Genomic DNA, 13,239 nt, shown 5'->3' on the forward strand with positions numbered 1-13,239 from the left:
CTCCTAGACCCACCAGAATCCATGTGTACTGAACACGTCTTCAGAACCCCACAGCAGCCATGCCTGGGACTCGCTGGGCACTGGAACAGCCTGCCTTGCCCAGCCCTCACAGAAGACGGCGACCCTGCGGAGGAATTAACCCCTCAGGGTTCAGGTGCTGACCTGAAGGCTTGGGGAAGGTGCCACCTGGTGCCGTCTGGGACCAGGATCCCCAAGGCCACAGCCAGCATTGTCATTTCTGCCACATCAGTTCAGCAGCTGCTCTGTGTTCCTGGTGGGCTTCATCCCCGCTTTTTAAATGATGGAAACTCACTACAAAAGAGGAGAGCCAGCACAGTTTGCCATTAATGAAGATAAAACTAAGGACAGTCTCAGCTGTAGGCTGAGACTTGCTGTTTGTTGAGGGAAACTCAGAGCGGGATCCTGGGCACAGCGCCACGTGAGACTGAATCAGCAGCTTGGTCTTGGTGTGACTCTTGCTGGGGGCACTGACCTGAGGGTTGAGAGACAGTTCCTGACCCAGCCTGGGCTCAGGCGCCAGGTGCTTTTCCAGGGACATCTGCTTTCTTTAGCAGAGGTTACCTGCTCACTTCACCAGCTCCTTGGCCAGGCACAAGGCTGCTCTGACACCCAGCAGCTGAGATGGATCCCCTCAACCCAAACCAGAAACCAGTTCAAATCCAACTTCCTGCTGCACTCAAGAAGGCATGGGAGGGATGGTGAGGACAGGACACTTCTTAAAGGGAACCTGTGTCCCAGGTGAACCAGAGGGGAAGGGGGCCTGGTCATGGGAAATCTCTCCACTGGTATCCCTGAAAATGGACCCAGCCCCAGCTGCAGCTTGAAGTCACCTAGGGGGCTGTAGAGCTGCTCAGGGTCCCTCCAGAGGTCTGACATAATTGGTCTGGGGTGCTGCCCAGCTGATTCCAAAGCACAGGGCCACGTGACGGCACTGGCCCTGGTGCTTCTGTGTAGAACACATTGTTGGCTGTGCCTGGATGCTCTGGCCTACCCCAAGAACTGCCCCTGGAGGTCACTGCTACAGCAGCCGTGGGCTCCTGGGAACACCACCATGCTCCTGGGCCACTCTTCCACCTCTGCTCTTGGGCCCCTGACCTGGCTCCAGGAAGATGACTTCCTGTAAAATCCATAGCAGAGAGTCTTCTAGAAGAATTGGCAAGATCCTCCCGGTGGGCAAGGTGAGACAGGCTTTGCTGGTTCGGTTCTTCAGAGGAACCATGTGTTCATCCTGACAAATACATGTCCCCTACTTCCTGTGGGGGAGGAGTTTTCCCTAACTCCTCCCCCACAGGAAGCCACCAGACTCACCCTGCACCAGAAGTCCCAGCAAACCTAGGAGACCCACAGACCCACTGCCTCCACCCATCAGTTGGCAATTGCCCGTCCAACTCTCAGTGCTTTCCCAGGGAGGTTCTGTGACAGCTGCCTGCAATCAAAACTCCCTGAGGTCCCCCAGCCCAGGCTGCCTGCGTGCCTGACCAGGCCAAGGGCTGCTGCTGCAGATGGGTAGGGAGAGGCCTGGAGCTGCGTGGGCCCACAAAACATGTCCAGGGGTCTGTGGAACCCTGTAACAGAACGGGGAAAGGTGTCTGCCCAGACCGTAACCCCTTTCCCTGAGCCCGTTTCACCCCAAGCAGGAGAGCTTTCTCAGGACTAGAGACCAGATCCTGGTCAGCTTTTATGCTCATCCACTGAGATGATCAAGGGCTCTGTCCTTTATTAACATTGTCTGTTATACTAATTTTTCAAATGTTAAACCAGCCAACCTTGCATTCCTGGGAGAAATCTGCTTGGTCAGGTGTGTGGTCCTTTTCTGGGTTGCTGCCTCTGCGGCTGTGTGGTTTGCCTCCGGGTCTTGAGGGCTGTTGCTGTGGAGCCCTCCTGTAGGTCTGGTTTGTTTCCCATCCCTCAGAGCAAGAGCCTTGACAGCAGGCACCTCTATGATGGGACCCACCTACCCCTGGGGATCTGGGAGCTGGGGCACAGAGGTGGCCTAGACTGCCAATGGCTGGAGCTGCAGTGCAGCTGCCATCCCCCGCCATGGACATGCCACCCGCTGGCATCTCCTCACCCCATATCCTTGGAAGTCCCCAAGCCCTGGGTCTCTGGCTCTCAGGGTCTCAGCCCCTCAGAGGCTCCAGCTCCTTGCTGCCACATGAGCCCAGGGTTGCCAGATGCCCCAGGTGTCAGAAGAGGAGGAGCCGCTTATTTCCATGGCTGTCCTGATTTCCAGCGGCTGGCGATAGGTCTTCAGGGGATTTTCTCAATAGGTAAACACCAAAACACCAAAAAGGAAAAAGAAGTACAGTGGAAAGGACGCTCTCGCCCCACACGCCCTGTTCTCCAGTTTTTATTTATCCTGAGAATTTTCATGCCTCTCATTTTTGCACAGATGGTAGCATATTATGGACATTTCTCTGCATTTGGCTTTCATATCTTGGCGACGTCTCCATGCCGACTCACAGGAACTCCCAATCAATCCATCTTTACAACCTGCTCCTGTTCCACAGTGGGGACATGCAAAGCCAACGCCTGAGGAATGCTCGAGTTCTGCCCAGTTGTGTGCTATTTCAATGAAGAGGCCATCGTCGTGCTTTATCATGTCTTTCTCGTGTAGAATCTGGGTTCTGAGAGCTGCAGGACTGGGTCTGAGCACACATCTTATTTTGATAGCATTGAGGCCTAAGAAAGCATTTTGTCTACGAGTTTTCCAGCAGTGTCATTAAAGATTCTAATGCAACCTGATATGTGCATTATGATGCACCGGGAGAACTGGTGCATCTTAGCACCTCACCCTTCCACGACTTGTTCTGTGACCTTTAAGGGCAGTCCCTAAGCCACTCGCTGTTGAGACCCTTGGGTGCCACTGCTCACCTGAGAAACAGCACACAGTCCTCCCTGTTGAGCCCACTGACCACAACATAGCCATCCTTGCTGGCGCTGGGTAAGCACACACCACAGCCAGCGGGCAGGAGCCATTATCATAGGTCTTCCTGAAGAGGAGGCTGTGGCCAGGAAGCAGCGAGGCTCGGCCCAACAGCTGAGCTGCGCACAGAGCAAGGCGCCGCCCGCAGGATCCCCTCCTGCCAGGCCCTGCCATTCTCTGTTTTAGGACCTTCTACTGCTATGGCTCGGTCACATGGCATCCTTTCCAGCCCTCCCTGGTCCCTGGGTCAGGCCCTGGAAGGGGAAAGAAGGCTGGTGTCTATACTTAGCCTTCGAGAGTGGTGTCTAACTGCTTGTCTGAAACATTAGCTTCCCATCCAATCCACTGTCCCTGGGCAGACGGGGGTGCGGAGAGTGCGAGGCTTTCTTCATTAAAAGCAGCCTCAATCCATACAACATGGCCACTGCAGCTACCCGGGGGCAGTAGGGACACTCCTGCAGATCCAGGTCCAGTGACAAAGCCAACATGCTGGGTGCATGTGCCCTGCAGCCTCCAGGCCAGCACAGGAGGACACCCAGCCTGCAGGGAGCACTGTCAGGAAGGGGCCTCAGGGGGCTCTGGGTGCTGGCAGCGTTGGTCGGGCTGCGCAAATGTGTTCCACGTGTGGGCAGCTAGTGCTCCACACTAAGGTGCCTTGTTCTTTTTTCTCGTGTGTGTGTGTGTGTGTGTGTGTGTAACCCAGAGCCACATCCCCAGCCCTTTTTATTTTTTGTTTAGAGACTGGGTCTTGATAATTTGCTGAGGCTGGCCTTGAACTTGTGATCCTCCTGCCTCAGCCTCGCAAGTCGCTGAGAGTACAGCCCTGCACCACAGTGCCTGGCACAGGGGCCCCTTTCTATAATGTGTGTTATACTTCCATAAAGGTGGCCCCAAGAGAAAAATGTTGACTCTTCCTGAAACACAGGACCCACCTCTATCTTTTAATTCCAGAGATTTCCCAAACATTAGCACCACCCAACTGTCCAGGGCCATCTTGTCAGATTCACGCTTCCTTGACATTCTGACCCTGAACTGCAGTGTGAGGGGTGCCGTGTCTGCTGGGCCCTGAGGATTTCAGAACCTGGAGAACTCAGACAACACCAGGAAGCTGTCTTTTGAAGAAAGGAAAAGAAACGCACCTTCAGGGGCCTGGCTGTCCCCTGGCCTCTGGTTCTGCAGCCTCCCCTCAGCCAGGGGCTTAGAGCAAGCCGACTGCAAAGAGGCAGCTTCCAAGAAAATTCAGAGGGGCGAAAAAGAAACTGACATCCCCACTGTCCTCCCAGCTGACCACAAGTGAGCGCCCACACCTTTCTGGGATGTCGGGCAGGGCTGGGGACATGGGGTCTGCAGGCCACATGCCCGCACTGCAGCCCACGATTCCCGGCACAGCCTGCCCCACTCAGCACCTCATCCCTTAAAATAGCAGGCAGCAGGCGGCACCCTTGCCACCGGATCCGAGACATGGCTGCCCCAGGCCCCTCAGGGAGAAATGCAAAAAATCAATAACAACAAAAGCAGAGGAAATCCAAATGCTGGGACCCAGCCTCACCCCCTCGAGGGGATTGTGACAGGCTCAGCGGGATTGGCGCTCCCCCTCCCGGGCGTCCACGGGAACAAAGTCCTCAGTCCTGTAGAGCACGGGCAGCTCAGACGCACGGGGTCCTGGTGCGGGTGGTGCCTGCAATGACAAAACGCAGAGGCTCTGTCGCGCCTGGCAGCCATCCCTGGAGACCAGGGAACTCCAGTCACCCCCCAGGGGAGCCTCCCATGGCCAGGCGTCCCTGCACTCTGGCAGCACTGCCTGTGACAGCCAAAGCCACCACCTGAAGGGGACCCAGTCCGCCAGGGGGGCACCGTCTCCACAGCAGAGGCCGCTGAGGTCCTGAGATCAGGCTCAGGAGACCCTACAGGGAAGACCCTCGAAAGCAAGCTGGCGGCCATGGGCCAGCGCTGCCGTGGTGACCACGGGACCACAGCTCCACGGGGCCTGCCCAGAGCCCACGCAGCGTGACCAGTGGAGACGGGCTGCTCGCCAGCCCCTTGCCTATCCACGCCACCTGGACCTTGTGCCGACACGCCAGCGCCTCTCACGAGCTCACGGCCTGGTTCCTGGGGGGCACTTGCGCGGAGCCAAGGCTGGGAAGGGAGGGTCCCCTTGAGCAACTTGCCCCAGCCGGCTGGAGGGACCCAGGGAAAGCCAGGATCGGGCAGGACCACCCCCAACCGGGGTCAGGCTCGGCCAGACACTGGACTCTCCCGGAGTTTTATGAAGTCCTGGGGCCTGGGCTCCACACCCGAGCCTGGGATCACTGATCTGGGTGAGGCCTGGCCTTGGGGTGTCCGAGGCTCCTGTGATTCTCATGAAGAATGAGGCTGACCCCAATGACTGAGGCTTGCCAGGAAGGAAAGGAGCGTCTTCATGGGACCAGGCTCTGCTCCCTGGGGCCCCGGCAGATGGGCAGGCATGTAAGGTCAAGGGGGACAGAGGCAGCAGACCCCTTCGCCACCCTCTCCCTTCCCCAAAGCTCCGGGCCATTCCAGCTCCTGGTCACCTCTGCACCCTCCAGCCTGCAGCTGCAGCCAGAGATGCCAGGCAAAGACGCAGCCAGCCCACAGTGACCGATGGCTGTGCCCTCACTGTGTCCCACACAGACAGCAGGACAGCAGGCAAACCCAGACTCAAGATGACCCAAGTCATCCTCTCATCCAGGCCCATCCCCTCCCCCATCTCACGAGTACATGACAAGGCACAAAGGCCTGGGGACCAGGAAAGGGGCCAGTTCTCCCTGGAGGGGCTGGGGGTGCCCGAGGCTGAGTCATGTAGGATGACAGCAGCAGAAATGCACCGGGAATTAGAGGAAGGGAGCAGGAGCGGTGGGTGGTCCACTCCAGGCTGGAGAACAGCACGCGCCAAGGGGGGCATGGAGGTGGCTGGGGAGGTGGCCCCTCTGGCTAGAGTGGGCCGTGTGAGTGCAGGCAGATCACACGGGCTCCTGGCGGCCACGCAGAGAACTTGACCCACGAGCCCCAGGGAGACTTCGCAAGGACTACACGAGGGCTGGGATATAACTCAGCGGTGGAAGCTACCAAGCAAGATGGGGTCTGTGTGTGTGTGTGTCTGTGCGTAGGTGTGTGTCTGTGTGTACACTTAGGTATGTTTTTCAAAGAGCAGAAAGAGAACAGGCAGCAGGGGAGAGAGGAGGCTGTCAAAGGTGTCCCGTCAGGTGAGTGTGATCAGGTTCTGCCTCTAACCCACCCCAGCCAAGGCCCGCCCCCGCCCACAATGATTGGGCCAGGCCCATGCATGTGACCCATCCAAGGATTCTAAAGAAGGAAGAACATACCCTGGTGTCTAGGGACCTCACATCTGCCTGTGTCAACACCTTGACCTCTGAAACACCAGGACAAACCATCCACCTTGGCCAAGGGTCAGCCTCACAGGAGGCAAAAAGAACAGTCCGTTCAGCCAATCCTCAGTCAGCCATTCGTGGGCTGCTTGTGGGTAGGAGGGCAGGGCCCATCTCCACCTGCCCCTCTTCTCCCAGAAACTTCCCTGGCTACTTCCTGCCCTGGTGAATCAGTGGACACAGGTATCCCTGCAGCACCTGGGGAGTGAGCCCTCAAGGACCATGTGCAGCCCAAGTGGGGCAGCAGTGGGGACCCGAGTTTGAGGGTGTCTGCAACTCTTCCTCCTGGCCCTGGACCTGGCCCTGGCCCTGGCGGAAGGTTCTGGGAAATGTAACTGGTATGTCAGTCTTCACCCAGGTGTAGAACTTGAGCCAACAGCATTCTGCAATCCTGAAAAGACATGGCCTATCTCCTCCTGACCTCTAGGACCCAGGCATGGCAAAGAGTCCACAAAGGGTCAGTGTCCAGGCCAGGCCTGAGCCAATGTCTCAGCCCTACCAAGTGGCCTCTGCAGGAAACCCCCTGTTCCTTTGGAAATGGATCTACTAAAGGAGATGGCTTTCAAAACAGGAGGAAAATCCATATGATTATGAAGGAGCCAAGGGGAAGGGGAGGCCCTGGTAGCTTAGGATGCAATCCTAGGCCCTGAGACCTGGTGCAGGAGAGTCCCCGGGCATCTCTCCTGGAGAAGGAGGGGAGCCAGGAAAGGGGGACGCTGGGGAGGTGAGCACGGTGCCAGCACCGGTCGGACAGGTCATGACAGAGCCCCTTCTCTGGTGTGACCTCGAGGCACCCACAGGGCCTCCAGGAGAGAAGCCACTCCAGACAAGCTGGGTCTCTTTTTTCGAACAGGTCGCCGCCTGGAACATTCAAGAAAGGCCCCGGAGGCCGGCACCGCTCCCTTCAACCCAGGACCAAGCCCTGACATCTAGGGGAGGCTCTGGGAGGGGGAGCCTTGCGGAGGCGGCGGCCTCGGCCGCGCGGTGTGGGGAGGGAAGGCCGGCCCGACGCGGGGGTCCGCCTGGGTGGGGGCCATTTCGGCCTGTCCACTCCCCTTCCGGTGTTGGCATCCCCATTTCCCTGAGGGATGCCAGGTGCCCCGCTACCGGGCCAGCAGCAGGACCCACCCAGCCAAGGCCCGCCCCCCGCCCACAACGATTGGGCCAGGCCCACGCACGTGACCCAAGCAGCCAATGAGAACCGCCCCTGGGAGTCTCAGCGGCGGTGGAAGTCACTCTCCGCCCGGTTCCTGCGAAGGGCCGCGAACCTGCCCCGAGGCCTGTTCCTGCCCCCGCCCTGGGCCCCGGCTGTGCGCGAAGCCCACACCGGGCGATGGGGCACCCGTGCTGCCTGAGGCTGAAATAACCCGGGGCTTCTGCTCAGGAGCCAGGGCATCTTCTTCCTCGCTTCGGCCCTGTTGACCAGGTTGCCGTCACTGAAACCTCGAATCCTGCCACAACAATAGCCATCCCTAACGATGCCCGCCGGGGACCTAGGGCAGCCTCCCGAGTCTGCAGGTGGGGCAGGGCTGTGAGGCTGAAAGTCAGGCAGACCCCTCTGAAGCTGCGGAGGTGCACACAGCTTCCCGGGATGGGGAGCAAGACCCCAGTCACTCGCACACCAGATGCCACCGGAAACCACGCCCGTTTGCTCTTGGATACCATGGCAACCTGCAAGACAAGGTCTCTCCGTGTCTCAGAGGTCCCAGGAGCAAAGGGACTAGGCAGCTGGGGCCCAGCTCCAGGCCAAGCCTCTGCCCATCAACCCACAGGCTGTTGAGGACAGAGCAGCACACTCAGCCCCAAACAGTCTTGCCTGCACTTTGCACCCCTGAGAACCTCAGAGGAACCCTCAGAGTCCTCCAAGGGGTCACTAGGCCCCCTGAGGTCAGCCAGGTAAGCAGAGGTATCCCACGATCTGGCTCCCCACCCCCACCTCCCAGCCTGCAGGCAGGGATGCTCCGCTGCTCAGGGATGGAGATCAAGACAGGAAGCCTGAGCCCTGCTCCCTGACCTCCTCCCCAGCCTGCACCAGGCCCAGAGCCCCTCCTGTCCTCTGTTTGGGGCCTGAAGCCCGCCTGCAGTCTTCTGCAAGAGGCTCGCTGGACCCTCTGCCATTCCCATGTCACTTCCCCCTCGGCCCTGGAAACCCCAGCTCCCAATCTGCAGCCGCAAGCCAGGGGCACGCATGCTGTCTGCTTGGTGATCTAGTCAAACCAGTTGCCAACTGTAAAAAAACTGTAAAAAAATCAGATTTTCCATGAAAACCAGACTGCAGATTTCTCCTGGAAAATCATGTGGCAGCTCGGGACCCATAGTCCCTGGTGGCCCAAGGTCGCTGAGGAACAGCTGCCCTGAGATCTTCCCCATGTCTGTAACCTGCTGCTTTTGGCAGATGTCCGAGCCCCTCCTCCCTCTCCCCTGGCAGTCTGCACCACCAAGCAGCTTCTTTCTGACAAAGACCCCTAATGGCTGTCACAGCACGTCACAAGGTGAAACCTCACGCCCCAGCTGGGCTAGAGCCCCTCTTCTGAAGCCCCTGTTAGACCACCATCTGCCCTGAAGCCAAGCCCACCGACATCAGGGGCCTGGATTGCCCTGTGCCGCGCCCACACCTGCTTCCAGAAGCCCTTCACGGCCCTTCGCAAGTCCTGTCCCTTCCCTGGATCTACCCGCAGCAAAGCCTGCGTGCGCATCCCAGCCCTGGACTGGTGCAGGCCAGGGTCAGTAACTTCTCTGTAAAGAACCAGACTGTCGATATTCTAGGCTGTGGCCCCCACGGCCTGCTGCGACTACCCTGCTCTGCTCTGTGGCACAAGAGCAGCCTGAACAATAGATGGACCGAGGACACGTGCCATTCAGATAAAACTATCCACAAAAATAATGGCAGCCAGATCTGATCCCAAACTTCTGAACTAAATCTGTCCTCCCAAACAGAAGTGACAAACTCTTGCCCACATTTCCCATGCAGAGGACACTGCATAGCTGGCCACCAGCCCTAGGCTGCCAGGTGTGTGGCCGGGTCTGCCTTGCTGAGTGTCCTTGGGCCTGAATTTCATTTGGCTGGTGGCTCTTGGGTCACCATTGTGAGCCCAGCCTGTCAGGGCTCACTCCGAGCAGACAGGAGGTGCACACTGCAGGCCACTGGCCCCAGCACCCTCTGCCCCAAAGGAAGCAGACTGCACTGCAGCCCAAAGGCCTGCTCCTGAGGGTCCCAGGTCATCCCTGACCACCCACAGCCTCCCAGCCCCAAGAGGCGGAAGTCCTTAATCCCATCTTGCAAAAGAGAAAACTGAGACAGAGTCACTTGGTCACAAACCGCCCCCCTAAGAATTGGCAGAGCTGGGATTTGAATCCCAGGCCCACCCAGCTCCAGCATCTGTGCAGCCCAGCACCGAGCCTAGTGCTGAGCAGGACTGGGTGAGCCCTTGGCAGGGCCCAAGTTCCCTTCAGCCTGGTGACCCTGGTCAGCAGCTGACTGCACACACATTTAAAACTGAGTTCATTGCCAACACTAAGAACTGGGGCATTTCAGATAGATATAAAGTGCTCATTTCTCTTAAAGAAAAAAAAAATGAGCTGTTCAGCTACGGTAGGCCCACGTTCCTGCAGGGTGGCGAGAGATGGCCCTTGGATAGAACATGCACCATCCAGTGAGCTACGTTCCCCCCTGCCTGGCTCTCTCACCCACAGGCCCTGCGGACCCTGAGCACTGGGCTGGGGGTGGCTGCAGGCCCATGGTGCTCCCTCAGGCCTAGAGGATGCAGGACATGCAAGGCCTTTGCTTCCAAGGCTGAATCCTGGGCCCTGTGAGCAGCTGGGGGCCACCACCAACCACCACACCAAGTGACTGCTGCCCTTTACCCCAATGTGTCCTCTGGTGCTCACAGGAGCCCAGGAGCAACAGGCTGTGACAACGCCCCCTTCATGGAGAGCAGGCGTGGAGGGGCCAGGGTCACTCAGCCGGTAATGGCTGGGCTGGGACTCAAACCAGCTCCTCTGAGGCTTGGCTGCAGCCACTGCCCTGGCCAGTGCACAGGGCTTGCCCCGGGGCTGGCCTCACTTCTCCATCCTGGCTCAGGGCTCTCTGTACCTCGGGCGCTGCCCGCCTGTCCTGCCTGCAGTGTCCCCGCCAGGGCCCACCTCTTCCAGCTCGCTGACAGCTGTGAGCAGATCCCTCCCCTTTCTCCCTAAGCGGCCCCAGCGTGTCCAATCCTGCCCCAGGGCTGGGCTGGCCAGCTTCCCAGAGCCAGCCCCCTTCCGCCCGAGCCCTCTTGCCCAGCCTGGCCTGACCCAGTGACCACAGCAGCGAGTGGAAGTGGAGCCACAGAGACCCTAGTGACGGAAGCACGGGGCTGGGGGCTCCCAGAGTGGCAGCGGGTGGCAGGTGGCCCCGCAGTCAGGATGAGCTGGGCAGCCTTGCAAAGGCAATGCCAGCCCTTGGCAACAGATCTGGAAGGTTCCTGGATCCCCACGGACCCTGCTTTCAGCTGGAGGGAAGGAGCGTCAACATGGAAACCAGCGGAGGAGGATCGGAGGAAGTTCTGCCAGGACGCTGGCCGCCAATCCAGCTCCCACAGAGACAGCCTGCGGGGAGGCGGGGTCACAGGCCCCCAGTACCCAGGACCAGGGCTCCCTGGGGCACCCGCTCTGACCCAGAGCCTGACCTAGGTTGAGGGACGGTGCTGTCTGTGCTTGATCCCCACCCCGCACCCGCTCCTGGATTCTCACCCCTCCTGCAGCTGATGGTTTGTGTCACCCCGTGGGGCCTCAAGATGCCTGGATGTCACTCACCTCTCACCATCGGGCCCAGACTGTAACTGTGTGATCCCGTGTCATTACATGCCTCGATTTTTTGTGGAGCACCCTGTTCCAAAGACCCAGATCTGCAGGTGTCACAGAGCCTTTTACAAATGAGGAAGCGAAGACTCTGCAGACCCGGCCACTGTCACGTTTTACTTCCTGAGCAGAACCTCTGTGTACCCAGATGGTCCCGACCAGCCATTGAGGCCAGCCTCAACTCCCCTCACCCCTCGCACCCCATATATTTGGCTCCACCTGCCCTTTTTATCTTTTGAGACAGGGTCTCACTGAGTTGCTTAGAGCCTTGCTAAGTTGCTGAGGCTGCCTTGAACTTTCGATCCTCCTGCCTCAGCCTCCCGAGCTATGGGGTTTTCAGGTGTGTGCCACCACGCCACTGTGCTCCATGTCCCTTTTTAAAATGGATTCCAAGCTTCTCTAAAAGCAATGGGAAGATGTGGTGCTGTGGATAGTGCTGATGTGCCACCTCCGCTCTGCAGGGGACGCGTGCCCTCCTCTGCAGCCGTCTCCCGGCCCACCTCACTCGCTTCTGCCATCCGCCTGGTGCCTCAGAGCCGGGGTTGCTGACCCCAGACCACACAAGCTGGTCTGTCTCCTGTTCCCTGGCCCAAGGCTGCCTACCCTGCGCTGCCTCTGCTCCAGGCCCAGCCGGGGTCTGGGGTCTGTCCTGACTCAGGTCCCTGTGCCTGCTGTTGCCTCGACCTTCCCGACCTCAGGTGCTGCCCTCCTGTGCCACGGCATTCCCTCGCCTCGGTTGTGCCTGCCCACCTCCCACCAGACTCTGCACCCAGGGGACCCTGGGGCAGCGAGTGGCATGAACAGACCCAGAAGCAGATGGGCCCCCGGGGCAGGGCGGAGGGCTGGGGGCTGGCCCTGCCACATCAGGGCTCAGAGGCCCAGCAGTGACCAGGGCGATCGTCATCTCCACACGAGGACACCCGCCGGGGCCCGACCCATGCTGCTGGGTGGTTAGAGCTGGGGTCCCTGCCATGGCCGGATCTGAGACGGGAAAATCTGGTGAAACCCAAGTACAGTCTAGAATGCAGTCCTGACCCAGGGTTTGGTTTTGACAGCTGTCCCAGGATCTAAGATGACGACAACAGGGAAACTGGACCTGGGGGACCACGCGTGGAACCCTCTGTGGTGTCTCTGCGAGTCTCTGTAAATCCGAAGTTATGCAAGTAAAAACGCCATTTTAAAATAAATGACGTGCACACCCCGGTGGCCTATGCAACGTGCCAAGGAAACAGTGGTCACACGCGCTATTGATACCAGCCACATCGCGCCCAGAGTCAAGCCTGGCGCTGGCCACTGCTGCCACCGCTGACCCCGTTTGCAGGTGTGGGAACTCAGGCGGGTGCAGGGCCTCCCTCAAGCAGGTTCGTGGTCTCCGGGGTGGGTCGCAAGGTGGGCCCCAGGACTGCGGGCTGTGCAGTCACATGGGCCTGGTCCCTGGTCTGGGCAGTGCCGGCACTGTCTTGACATTCTGTGACCAAGGGACCATGTACTGTCATTTGCACTGGGCCCCAGAAATTCCTTAGCCAGTCTCGGTGACAGAACTGAACTGTAAACCAGGATCTGTGTCCTTGGGGTCTTCACCCCGCACCATCACTCCAGAGGCCTCCTCTGGAGGGCTCAGTGGACAACACGTGGCCTGGAGCGAGCGCCATTAGGGGACCAGCGTTTCTGGCTGAGACAAGTCCCTGGGCCAAAGGGTGAGGCCAAAATGGTGGTGGGATTTGGGGGCACATTGTAGGGGATCTGGCCGGAGCCGGGGTGACCCACCACCCTCCACACGTGGAGAAGAGTCCTCGTATCTCTCTGGCACTGGGGGTTGAGGCTGGGCGCTCTACCACTAAGCCACGTCCCCAGCCCTTTTTATTCTGAGAGAGTCTCGCTAAGTGGCCCAGGCTGACCTCAGACTTGCCATCCTCCTTCCTCAGCCTCCCGAGTGGCCAGGATCTCAGCTGGCTGGAGGTCCTTCCTAGCTCAGGTGACAGGGTGGCCATGCCCACGGGCCTCACTCTTTCAGTGGCCTCCCTGACAAAGTGAGATCTGCCACCA

The 13,239-nt window shown here is 59.2% G+C and overlaps 1 protein-coding gene across 1 annotated transcript in view; it reads right to left on the reverse strand.

Annotated features, from left to right (window-relative positions):
• Positions 1 to 2,324: 2,324 nt before the first annotated feature.
• Positions 2,325 to 13,239, reverse strand: part of Bcas4 (breast carcinoma amplified sequence 4) — a 51,914-nt gene continuing 40,999 nt past the window's right edge. The window contains 1 exon segment of the mRNA XM_046433459.2: positions 2,325 to 4,625. Within this exon segment, the coding sequence (XP_046289415.1) occupies positions 4,521 to 4,625 (105 nt within the window). The 3' untranslated portion in view covers positions 2,325 to 4,520.

Source organism: Marmota monax, unplaced genomic scaffold (genome assembly GCF_021218885.2).
Source record: "Marmota monax isolate L192 unplaced genomic scaffold, Marmota_monax_Labrador192_F-V1.1 WCK01_AAM20220418_F8-fsc00014, whole genome shotgun sequence".
NCBI lineage: Eukaryota > Metazoa > Chordata > Mammalia > Rodentia > Sciuridae > Marmota > Marmota monax.